The following is a 13324-nucleotide window of genomic DNA, read 5'->3' on the forward strand; positions in this document are numbered from 1 at the left end:
TTGAAGAATAAAGTAGTAGAACAATTGAAATACTAAAGTACTAGTACTAAGTACCTCATAATTGTACTTCAAAGTAGCCTTCAGTACTAAAACTAAAAACTCTTGTGTGGGTGATTCACCAATATGGACAACATTTCAAAAATGGTAATACATTTGGTCATAGTCATAACCCATGTTAATTTCACATTGTTGAGGTTGTTGATTACATTTTTGGCAAAGAAGAAGAAATGGCGCGCTTTGTATTTCGTAAATGACATAGTTCGGTGGACAGAAAACAGGTGTGAACTGTGAACCAACTGTAAAATGTTACATTTCACCAAACAAAAGTGACACTTTGTACATTTAATACTTGAGGAAAAGGCACGTGGACATACCTTAAAAATGGCTTCATGTCACGTTCTTTCAGAGTGTAACTTTGACAAAAAACTAATGAATATAAAAGTGTCTCATTCTCTTACGGAGCTGGCAGGAAGTGCTCTCTCCATATAGGAATTTAGCAACAAACGTCATTACGTTGGACAGCGACGTAACGTATTACGCGTTCAAAGATGGCAGCCTACAGTGACAGGTCGTGTGTTATGAAGCACAGCTAGTTATTGACACAGTAACAGTCTGTTTTATCAGTCAGAACAGCAAATTATACGTTTTAATTCATAATACTAACACGGTGCTGTTTAAGAGCATGCCACTACGTTAGAGGACGAGTCAGGCTATACAACTTAAAGATGGTGGAAGGTAACTAAATTGCACTTTATGCAACTGTCTTACTACCAAGTACATTAGAGTAAGAGAGAAAATGTTTCCTGCTACATGGTCACGACTGTCCCGCATGGCTCTGTCCAGCCGAGGACGGAGAACTCTGAGTCTGTTCTCCAGCTCGGCACCCTCCAACTGGAGCAAAGCGGTCGCAGACGCAGAGAAGATCGTCGGATATCCAACTTCCTTCATGAGCCTCCGCTGCCTGCTCAGTGATGAACTCAGTAATGTGGCCATACAGGTGAAGAGACTGGTCGGGACTCAACACCCTTTACTCCACACTGCAAGGTAACACTACACACATGATCTGGGTTTCCTTTAAGCTCCGACTCAGGGCTTATTTCTTCCATGGAGTAAACGCCTAACCTAACTTCTATCAATGATCTGCCAAAATAACACGACTCTGTCTTTCAGCAAAGCTTAAAATAAATAAAATGAACATCTATAGTAAAAACTGTTTAAATGACTATTTTTCGGCATGAATATAATCCACCAATCGGCACTCAGTTTTGATGAAATGACTACCTTTCCTCTAAATTAAAGAGAAATACAAGTCCAGTGTTTCATTATGGAGCTCACTCTAATTGTGTGCCTCTTAAGTAATCATATGTTTCTCTTATGAGAGTTTTGCACAGATGATTACACTCGAATCGTTGATTAACTACTGTTTTATTAAAAAAACAAATACATTTGGCAGCACTCATCATTGTGGAATTACATTACTGTACAAACACATGACATCACCTACAGATCCATACTAGTATCCTCTTTCATCACTGCAGACTTATGGGTAAACAACAATTGTTTGTAATCAATACATCTATTTTGTTAAGTCAAGCAACAGCCATTGTCAGTGGTTGCTGCCTTTATTGACAGCCATCAGATGCTAAACTATTAGTAATATTTGTGTGACAACAGCTCATAAACAAATACGTGCATCATATCACACACAAACTGAATTTTCACCACAAACGTCATCATTTCGTAACAGCCCCCTTAGACAGATTCTAAACTGGGATTGAGGATAAAAACGTATTATTATTATTATTATTATTATTATAAAAGATGATTTTCCTCTTATCATCCTTCTTTGTAGTTTGAAAGAATATTGTTTGCTGATCTTTGGCTTGTCAACTCTCACTAGACTGGTGAATCCCTTAATTGATTTGACAAACTCAAGCTACACTTGAATAGATTTTATAACTACATAACAGTCAAGGGATTGAAAAACATTTGCTATCCATTCTTTCTGTTATTGGGAATACACAAAATGCTGTTTTGATCCCGATTGAATGTTCTCACGTTTTATTTTCATTTATTTTCCTATATACTGTAATACAGGACATGATTACACTGATCAGAAACCATGTCACTGTTGTATTGGTTAGAAAGGGTAGCTAGTTTCACACACAGTTGGCTACTTTAGTAGTTCTTAACTCTAATATTTTCTCTTTTTTTTAAGAGTTCGTATAATTTGTATAATGTTTTTCAATCTAAACGTAGTAACAGAACGTCTACACAGCAGCGTTAAAAAAATCTTGAAACGCTTCTGCCCATTCACTTTGAATGGGGTGACGTCACTTTCCCTCACTTTTCGCCGAAATGGATTGTGGGCAGGCGAGCGGAGATTTTGAGGATTTTGAGGATTCAAAGTTGAACAATGTTCAACTTTTGAGGCTGAGGTGGAAGCGTCAGCCAATCAAATCCTGTGTACGCAAATCTGACAGTTCAAGCTCTAGCCAATCAAACGGCGTGTATGCTGGGAGTGACATACCGCAGATCATTTCCTCATATTCCAAAAAATGGAGGAGAAATTAGCGGTAGCGAATCAATCACCCGGTGCTTTATGACCAGACCTACCGGGATATAAACCGGAGGAGCCAGGCATGGAGGGAGGTGGCAGAGACGGTGGTAGGTTTTCGCCTGTTTTGGGGAGTTTATATCCAGTTTACTTCGGGCTTTTTTGCTTCGTATGTCGCGGGCGGGAGATTCATGTGATTGGTTGATCGCAAAAAATCCTCAAGCTTCAGATACGCCCACCTCCAAGATTTTTTTAACGCTGCTGTGTAGACGTTGCGTAAGTACAGCTGCTGGATAAATGGTGAGAAAGAAAAAAAAGTTCAATATTTCCCTCTGATATGTTGTGACTATAACGCAGCGTCCACACGGCGGCGTGTGTTGAAGCTTGCCGGTGGGCGTGTCTGAAGCTCGACCAACAACCAATCACATGAATCTCCCGCCCCGGACACACAAGCACGCGGTTTGATTGGCTAGAGCTTGTACTGGCATATGATTTGATTGGCTGACGCTTCCGTCAGAGCTTCAAAAGTTGAACATTGCTCAACTTTTGAAGCGAGCAATGCGAGCAAAGCGAAGCGACGCTCCCACAATGCAGTTCGGCAAAGTGTGACGTCACCCCATTCAAAGTGAATGGGCAGAAGCTTTGAAGCTTCAACGCACGCCACCATGTGGACCGACCGTCAGAAGTATTGTAGCTGAAGTATAAGTATATAGTATCACCGTTAAGTAAAGGAGCTGTGTGTGATTACAGTACTTTATCAGCAACATTCCTTAGATAGAAACAAAGTAAATCAACTGATAACAATACAACTAATCATATTTGTATAATGTTAATCTAAATGCATACAAACAAGTAGTAAAGCCGCCAGCCCTTTGCTGACATCGTAAGAGAAATTAGTCAACTTTAAAATCAAATGTTTGCACTGAATAAAGTCTAAAGGGAAATGTTAAGTATGGGAGCAAAAGCAAAGTCATGAATTGGTTTCCTTAAAAAAAAGGAAATTGACTTAAGAAGCACGCAAGGGGTAACATTTTAGGGATGCACATATTGTGAAGGTTCAAAATAACAATTTGTCCAAAACCAATACTAATGTTTTGTGTTTTTTTGCTAATAATTAAATAATTCTTTATTAAAGAAAGTCTTTGCGTGAGACATAAATGAAATGTGTTTAAATGTAAATATAAAACCAATTAGAAACATAAAGTGTGACTTCATCCCCCAATCTGCATATACTACATACTGGGGTTTGAGTCAGTGCTACATTGATGCAACATAACCATAGACTGTTTATATAAGAGCACATATTGAGATCAGCTCCTGCCATAGTTGATGTCATCAGGCAGGCAGTCAACAGGGCGAACTTTGTCCGATGTTCAGACATTGAATGGATGCATCTGTATAAACCATAAACTAACTTCTCAAAGGGAAGTACTGTATTTATTTCTTCTGCAGGAGAGGCCCAAAGACAACATATTTGTCTGTGTTGCAGTCACTCTTTTGGGGTATTAATCAACCTAATTAGATGTTCCTAAACAGACCTATCGATGCCAAGGAGGACTTGTGATGCAACTGCAAACCCATGATTGTGCAATGATGAAGGAGGGGCTACAACGGGTCACATCTTCCAAATATTACCACTTTATCACAGAAGTTGCCTTGTCTTTCATCTTATCAAAGAAATCAAGAACTTGGAGAACCAAGGAAAGAGAACCAGAAGAGAGAGTCCTCAAACTCAATCCCGCCATGCAGACGGGTGTGTTGGAAACAGGAGCCCAAGGGTGTAATAACCTATACACCTAAATCTGATATGACAATCCATTTGGGTGTTGTAGCATGGGGGTGGAGGTGGGGAGGGGGGGGGGGGGGAGCAGACCTCTTGACAGTCTGACTCCTCACTGTCAGCTTGGGTTGGCTGGTTCGTATTTCCCTCTGTGTGTCTGCCTTAGACGTGCGGCAGATAAAAATATCCACAATAGCAGACAGGCAGACCCTCGTGGAGTTGGGTTTCGGTTTTTCCTTTCCTTTCATTCTCAAAAACTGCAGCTCAGCTAACTTTGCCCCAAAGTCTGGAGTTACAGCGAGGGCCCTCGAGAAGAAACTTAACTTACTTTAAGGACAGTCCTTGAGAGTTTGCCTTCGACTAGAATTTCCCTCCAGCGTTTTCTCGCCTTTTCTTTCTAGAATCTCAAGCATGAGCTCTGATATCTTGATCAATGCGATGACAGTTCAGTAGAATTTAAGTGGTGCCTCATTAGCCTGCATATTTCAGCTAGATTGTGGACAAGAAAACATTTTGAAATTATAGTCTTCTCCAGTCTGTTTTAGGACATATACGAATGATCTCAAGTTAGTCTAAAATGGGCTTTCCTCAAAAAGAAAAGGTTATTAGCCTATTCAAATTCCCCCCACCCTCAATGCACTAGAGCAGGGGTGGGGAACCTCCGGCCTCCGGGCCGTATACGGCCCGCAAGACCATTTGGTACGGCCCTCAAGGTAATTTATAAACACACGCAAAAAAGAAAGAAATTAAAGAAATCTAGACCGCAAAGAATTAAACAAGCGAGTGCCTGTTTTTCCTGGCCAAGGTCAGGGTCCTTGAACACAACACGAGCCTAACGTGTCATCACGTGGTATATGTCTCGTCTGACAGGGGTGCAGTTCTGACGGAGAGCACCAGAACGCCGCTCCGGCACTTCAGAAACTGCAGTACCCATAAGGAGCCGTACACATGCCGCAGTTTTTGCGTGGCTGTGTCTTTAGTTGAAAGCCCAGTGGCGATCTGTTCATCTGTCATACTGATCATACAGTCAATAACTTTGTTGTTATTAGCATCTGGTTAGCTAGCTATGCTAACGAATATAAGAAGCTTTTTCTGCAACCAGTGAGGTAAAGGCACATCTTTATATGATCATTATAGTTATAAAAAAATAAGAGAATAAAGTAAACAGGTATAAAATACTATATGACAGTAAAAAAACAAGAATACAGTTTGAAAGGAGAGTGATTTGTAAAATATCCATAAAGAAAAATAAAATCTGCTTCCAGTTCTGTTTCATATGGGTGTTGAGAGATGTATCCATAGATCTCTTAATGTTACTCTCAAAGTGCACCAGATTGATGCTTTTAACTTCAACATTTAAAAAATATCTTCCCGGGGGAGCGTGCCCCCCGGACCCCCCCTAGAGGATGTTAGGTCCCCCCCCCCCACTTAAATCATGTTCACATGGATAGGAAACTAAATACATTTGCACACATCTTGTGTCCATATCTTTCTGTGTTGGTGGTCATGCCACAACCGTGCGCGTGAATGCATACACGAGTCATGGTAAGATATCTGGACTAAGAGGTTGCTTTTTCTTTGCACAGCATGAAAGAAAGGTGAAATGAATGGGCTGTGATTTTAGTATTTTTAAGCAGAGGTCAATCATTTGTACGGCCCTCGGAGGATGTTGAAAAAATTGAAATGGCCCTTGAGAGGAAAAAGGTTCCCCACCCCTGCACTAGAGGTTTCAAGTTTCCACATCACAAGCTGCACATTGGACAAAAACTGGATATCACCATGTGGTATCATAAAGTCCTGCTTGTACGGACATGTGTGGAACTCCGATTTCAGGTGAAATACGTTCGAACTTCAAGAGATGAATAGGAAAACAGCCTTCTAACTTAGTGTCAAACTAAGGGTACAGTAAGGATATAGAGTTGTTGAGAACTTTTATTGACACTTAAAGGTCCCCTATTGGCGCGTTCACACCGGAGTACTTTTCCCACAATAGTTCATCAGAACTACGATATATTTGCGTTCACACCAAAAAGCCCCCTGAACTAAATTAGTTCATCAGAACCATTTTTACCCCGTTTTCAGTCCCTGCTAGAAAGCAGGGACTTTCGTGCGAGAAAAAGGTTCCTATGTCTGATTGGCTGGGCGGAATGCAAACCACGCCCCGTAAAACTCCCAAAAAGTGTTGTGAAGCCGCCATTTTATTATCCTCGCATTAGCATTATTAGCATTAGCCCAGCACACAAACGCAGAGAGACTAACTTATGGCAACACAAAAGAAAACATGGGAGCGGTGGAGATGAGGAGGTGTCGGCGTTCTGGTGATTTACTCGGAAGGCTTCAGTAGAAGCTGCTGGGAGTCCCAGCAGCTTCTACTGAAGCCAGTCCCCAATTCCGGGGACTTCCTTCCGGGGACTTCCGCCCGGGGACTCCGGGTGGCAGTATAGAGTGGCGAAGTCCCTCCCCTTCCGGTGGACCTCCATGGGACCTTATTTCGGAAAAATTATGTACTGAAGTCAATGGAGAGAGAAAGATTATCTTTCGATCCCGTTTGAATTGTGCCACGAATTACACATATGATGTTTGTCAATTTAAAAGATAATTTTGCAAGTCAAAAAAAAAAAATGTGTCGTAAAACTGTGAAGTAACACATTTGTTTGTGTGAAACGCTCAATGAACTACATCTCTGGTCAACAACACACGTCACCAAGATGGCCGTCACTACTGTCTTGTCAACAAAACGATTGACTACCCTCACTATCACCACAATGAAACACGTCCTGAAGAATGTCATGCAAAGCTGCCTGCCTGCCTTCCTTTGATTCTCTCTGAACTGCCTGGTCGTTTTAATGTTTAATGTCAACCATTTGTGCAGATAGCATGAAGTAGAGAAGATCGTCGATGCTAGCGTTAGCGTTAGCATTTCTCCCCCGGCCCGGCTTAAATTGTGTATTATAGAATGATCACACCGGTGACAGTACTCTTCAAAGGGTTCACGAAATATGACTACTACTCTTACTGTTTAACATTTTGGGTTACTTAATGTTACTTCATGTTAAGGCTAATACAAATGACAAGGCTGTAATGCTAACTAACGTGCTAGCTACTAGCTAGGTAGCTAACTTGATCAAGCCACTCCTGGTCCTTTCATCAGACGGGAAGCAAAAGAACGAGCAAGACCCATTGCTGGTATGATAACAACCTGGTACTAAGCACACAGGCATCTTGTTAATGTTATCTTATCTTAGCCAGCGCCATATAGATAGATTCTATCTATATGGCGCTGATCTTAGCTATCTCTTAGTGGAGGAAAACAATTGTGACATCACTTACGCGACTCTGGGATTTGTAGTCTTTCTAGTTACGTATTTTTCATAGTCTTATATTTCAACAGTTTTACGACAAACTGTGACTTTTTTTACATGGAAATTATTTTTTAAGATTGACAAACATCATATGTGTAATTCATGGCACAATTCAAACGGGATCGAAAGATACGTTTTCTCTCTCCATTGACTTCAATACATAATTTTTCCGAAATAAGGTCCCATGGGGCGGAAGTAGATGGGCGTGACTTCGCCACTCTATACGCCGTGAAGTGGTTTGCGGCCTGCCAGTAAACCCAAAGCAGAAGAAGAAGAAGTGACGTCAGCGGCTTCATTTGCCTAATCCACCCCCAGGAACTCATTGCGGTGTGAACGCGATCTGCTTTAGTTCATCAGAACTAAAAGAGTTCTCATGAACTGAGTTCTCATGAACTATTGTGGGAAAAGTACTTGGTGTGAACGCGCCTTATGATACTGTTTTTCATCAATATAATATAGGTCTCAGATACAGAACATGTCTCTGAAGTGTTTGGCTCGAAACACCAAACAGTTCATGCATTGTAGCATCCCATAATCCCCTCTGTTTCAGCCCTGTTACCTTGGTTTGTGATTGGCTAATGGTTACACAAGCCAAAACATCGTTATGACATCACAAAGTGGCCAAAATCTGATCAGCTCATTTTCAGACAGGTTTTTATATAAATGTATCAGGACAAAAAGTGAGCGAAACCTTTTTCCTGAAACTTTCAGAATCTCTTTACACAGAGGGGACACGTGTTGATGTATGAAAGACATGGAAAAGTGGATTTTGCATAATAGGTCCCCTTTAAGTTAGGAAATATTTGCTGATAGACAAAAGCACTTGCAAAAATAAGCATCTTCTAGATATAAAAAGTGATTTGTGCAAATGGGCAGCCTGGGAAACACCTTTACTAGGCCTGTCAATATTAACGTGTCATTGTATTTCTTTAAACCTTGTCATGTACATATATTTAAAATACCAAGTCATTACATTACCAAATGTGACCCGGCTTCCAAATAGCAGATGACAGAAAATAAAGAACCAAAAATAAATGTCCTTAAAGATTGCTGGTTCTGTAATGTTGGCGTTTAAAATCTGAGTGCACCACGAAGCAGCAATTGAAGCATGTCCAATGACGGGTCAATGATCTCTTTCAGTGCTTTTAGGCCTTAAGCGTGTCCAATGGGACAGTTTATGTTGTCTCTTACTGTAAAAGACACCATGCTAATCGGTTTTTAAATAGGCTTACCCACTGAACATTCATTTGGGTGAGATGTTAGCTTGCAAATAAACTACAAGCAACTGTTTATATTCTCTTTTAGCTTAGGACATGGGAATTGGGCAATTCTCTGAAAAAAACTGCATATTCAATAAAGATATCTGCACTGTAGAGACAGATGCATTGCATAAACTCCATCATAAGAAAAGTACAGGCATGTTTAGCATGAATGCATCCTTCCCATACTCCGGGGAGGCAGAGGATCAATAAGCCACCACACATGTGAGATCACACATTAGCATCCATTCATCTCAGCCCCTGCATACAGCCACTAAGGTCCAGAATTCCTGCGCTGCAGTGGCGGAGCGGGAGGCGTAGTGACCTGTTCACAACCCTTTCAAACTGACAGCAGCCCATTCCTCTCCTCCACTCCCTCTCTCCCAGCGCTCACTATCTCTCGCTTTCCACATCATCCTTTGCCCCACCCCTTTGCGGGAGGGCGGTTGTGATTGATTGATGTATGCCGGTGTGGATAGTGACATAAATATGAATCATCTGCCACCCTCAGGCCACTGGCTTAACCGGACTCCCCAAGAGGAGAGCAGCTTCATCATGTTTTCGCTCTCTAGCCGTTTTCTGTTCGCCCGGCGATGCTTCTGCATTCATCAATGCACCAGCCTCCTATTTTTCACTTGAGTACAAATTTAGAGTGACCATAAATAAATCCCAAAAGCTGCCATGAAAGACAGCCCTACATAATGTCAGATGTATCTACATTTTAGAGGTGTTTTATTTATTTTTATTTATTTTATTTATGTTTTTTTTGGAAATAATTTTGTTCTCTTTTTTCAGCACCAGAACACTGTGAATCACCAGTGTGTTTCTTCTGTCATCTTTTCTAGCATTTCTGCTTTTCTCTCCACCTCCCCCCCCGTCCCCTCCCACTTTTCATGCTTTATCTTCTCACATCCATTCTCTGTCTCGTTCCTCCACCTCCCCCTGTGGTGCAGGGGTGGGTCAGAGAGGGTGGGGGGGGTGTGGAGGTGGCGGGGTTGGTGAGGCCGGTGTCTGGGCATGGAGCGGAGGGGGGCGTGGTGGCTTGTCTGCCTCGGAGCCCCTAACGAGAGCGTGATTCATGGCACACGGGGCTCCCATAGGGACAGGATTAGAGGTGCTCTGTCTAAAGCGCTCCCCAGAGACAGTAAAAAGATATTTAATCTGCCCACCACGCAGGCAGATACCTCTGGGCTCCGTGGGTGTGTTAGGGCCCCCCCCCCCCCTTCCTAAAAAGAAAAACTCCTACAGCGAACTGCGCAATTATTTCTCGGTACTTTGCAGTTTAATCCTTAAACATGTTGTCATTCTTTGTCCTACAGAAACGGTCCATATTGATTGGCTAATCATGATTATTCAATAGCATCAATTGAATGTCCAGACCTAAGATGCTATTGTTTACTATACTGTATATAAGATGTTTTAAAAAGATGTCCTGAAAAAATGTAATTATTAAAATAAGTTATTGTCTCTTTATATAACTTTCAAACATGAATGCGTAAACAAAAATGATTAAAAAAATTAAATTGTCTTTATTGGTTTTCTGTTTAGCAGATCATTTTAATCCAACTGAGATCGTGAAAATGTATTAAAAAATAAATGATAGAGATTAAATAATTTACCTCAGATTTCATGAAATCATGAAATAAATACTATACAAAATAAATGTATATATTTCAAATATGATAAGTAGCCAGATAGCTCAGGCAATGTCCCCCCCTTCTGTGTCCCCCCTTTCAACACTGCATAAAAGGGCCCAAAAAAAAAATATATATATATATATATATTAAAAATAAATATTAAAAAAAGCAAGGGGTTGCTCAATATTTCAATATGAATAATACAAACACCTTTAAAGCTTCTGTAATCAATATTCCTACATTAACAAAGACTAATTGTAATGTGAAAAGGATGGTTTATAGTGAGGAACCCACAGAGGATGATCCGCCTGCTATCAGCTCCCTTCAGCTCTATGTAGCATTTCAGCATCTTCTAACTCATTGTTTGGGTTTTGTCAGCCGGTAACTTTACGGTTTTGGTTTGGTCACACCTCTCTGAATAATAAATCATTTGCATTTTATGTGTCAAACACTATTGTAAGCAGCCATGATGATTAGCAGGCTTTACATAGCATTTCACACTGAGTACCTTCCTTTGGAATCAACGGGACTGCGTTTCAGGACAAAGAAGAAAGAGCCTTACTTCGGAAGTGTGTCGAAGTTATTTTACTTTCACAATTTAAATGGTTTCCTCTATGCATGCTGGATGTTTCCAAGCTGTTACCGGTTTCTTAAACATTGCTCATTAAACAGGGTGAAGCAGTGGGATCAGGTGTAGCTGGCATCAGGCTCTTCAAACAGATGGCAGCAGGGTGTAGGAAGAGATGTTAAATGTACACGTTTAAAAAGCCTTGTTCTGCTCAGAAAGGTTGGAAAAATACAAAATAGAGCTATCAATGTAAACTGGTTCAACCTTAGTTTGTGCCATGGCTATTTGATAGGTTACGTATTTCAAGTATGTCTCAAACAAGGGAAGCAGGCATATAAGAGAATGAATTAGAAATCCAGAGAACTAATTCATACTGTTTACTGATGGTCTATTTGTATTTTAATCTTCTGATGGTATTTCTCTGCAGGGACTTTGTCTTCGACAGCGGGAACAATCTCCCGACAAGAGGACTGATTGTTCTGCTGTTGTCCAAAGCAGCAGGGCCGAGCCACACGGCCTCCGATCTTCTGGCTCAGGACACGGTCAGCGGCATCCACACGAGGTAATTCAGTATTGGAGCCAGAATGATCTCAATATGTAGACACTTTGCTTGGGAACTGGAGGGTTGCCGGTTCAGGTCCCAGAACGGACCAAACTGGTTACCCAAACCGGTTACCCAAACCGGTTACCCAAACCACTTTGGGTTAAATGCAGTGTCTACATTTGAGTTTGTTTTCTCTGTACATGTGAAGCAATAAAAGAGGATCTCAAAATCTTCCATTTCCATCCATTCAACTTGAAGTGATTGACACCATTTTTGGATGCCAGTAACCTCAGTTTTTGGGTTGATTGAGCGTTCATCTCCCGTGAACACGATATCTTCCTAATCTAGCTCAAATGTCCATTTGGTCTCAAGGATGAACTGATTATATTTTCGTCTTCAAAGGTCTTTTGGACACAACTCAAGTCTTCATATTCTAAGTATTACAATTTCACACAAGTATCTAATAGGGTAAATGATAAAGTTATGACTCTATTGGACAGACATATGATGCAAGATATAACTTTATAATCAGGGGTGCACATAACTTTCTTAGTGAGTTACTCAAATGAGTACCAGGAGACAATGTTTGGTACTCAGGGCTGCCCACGCAAAGTTCTGTGTTCAGCCCTTCTGTTTCGCGGACGGACGGGGTGTCGGTGGGGGTGTGGTATTGAACGTCGACGGGAGGGGTGAAGGTGGGCACGGGAGCACGCCCGTGGAACTCGCGCCGGAAGTTGTGGCACAATTCCGTTGTACACACCGACGTTAACAGCAGCCCCGTCTGTGTGCATGGCGACCGGCTCTGTCGTCCAGTGATCGAAGCGCCTTCTGGAAATGCTTCACAAGTCCGCCGGTAAATGCGCTTAGTGAGACAAGTGCCGGTACGCATTTCAGATGTTTGCCGCGCATGCGTACCTGCATACCAGTTATAACCTGGTTATAATCTAATTTGTAGAGGAATTCAACGTGGGGCGATAATTCTAGTTTACATTGGTTGAGTCAGAAGATGGTAAGGGACCATTTAGGGGCTATCAGTTCTGTTCATCTACTGCTTATTACTACTTAGATCCATATAATGTCCATCAAAGTCCCGACTCTCCACTTTGCTGCTCTTCTGGCTTTGTTTACCGATGTTCCTCAAACTTCCAGACATCTGCTTTCTCCCTGAACACTTCAGCATGTTTGACTTTACAGCTCTGCATGGTGCAAGCATCAACATCAGCAGGATGCGCTGATGAATCTTCCTCCTCTGCAGGAAATTCCCTAAAGCATGCCTAACTGAGAGAAATCTAATTGGTTGCCATTGCATAAAATAACCATTGCACAGAAACATTGTGCCCTAGAGGATTTTCCCAAATGTTAAACTGTGTCTACCAACCTTAATCACAGTCATAGAGCCTCTACGGAATTATTTCCACTATCATACCACGGCTAGTTTCTAATCCACAACTATCGGTTCATGTCTGTAACCCCACACTAGCAGACCATCCTTCTTGTTTCAGAATATTTTCATGTACAGTAGGCATTGATTTAATGGAAAACAGTGTGCAGTAAAAACATGCATAATATTGCTTTTTGGAAAACATAAATGTGCATGGCAAGCAGACCAAGAAAGGT

General features: G+C 41.4%; 1 protein-coding gene across 2 annotated transcripts in view; it reads left to right on the top strand.

The window, feature by feature from the left end:
- Window positions 1–543: 543 nt before the first annotated feature.
- pdss2 (prenyl (decaprenyl) diphosphate synthase, subunit 2) overlaps window positions 544–13324 on the top strand; it is a 31785-nt gene continuing 19004 nt past the window's right edge. For both annotated transcript variants that reach the window (XM_034135124.1, XM_034135125.1), the window contains exons 1-2: window positions 544–1044; window positions 11591–11725. In XM_034135124.1, coding sequence (XP_033991015.1) covers window positions 797–1044; window positions 11591–11725 — 383 coding nt within the window. In that variant the 5' untranslated portion in view covers window positions 544–796. The remainder of the gene's footprint in view (window positions 1045–11590; window positions 11726–13324) is intronic.

The sequence above is a fragment of the Trematomus bernacchii genome, unplaced genomic scaffold (assembly GCF_902827165.1).
Source record: "Trematomus bernacchii unplaced genomic scaffold, fTreBer1.1, whole genome shotgun sequence".
NCBI lineage: Eukaryota > Metazoa > Chordata > Actinopteri > Perciformes > Nototheniidae > Trematomus > Trematomus bernacchii.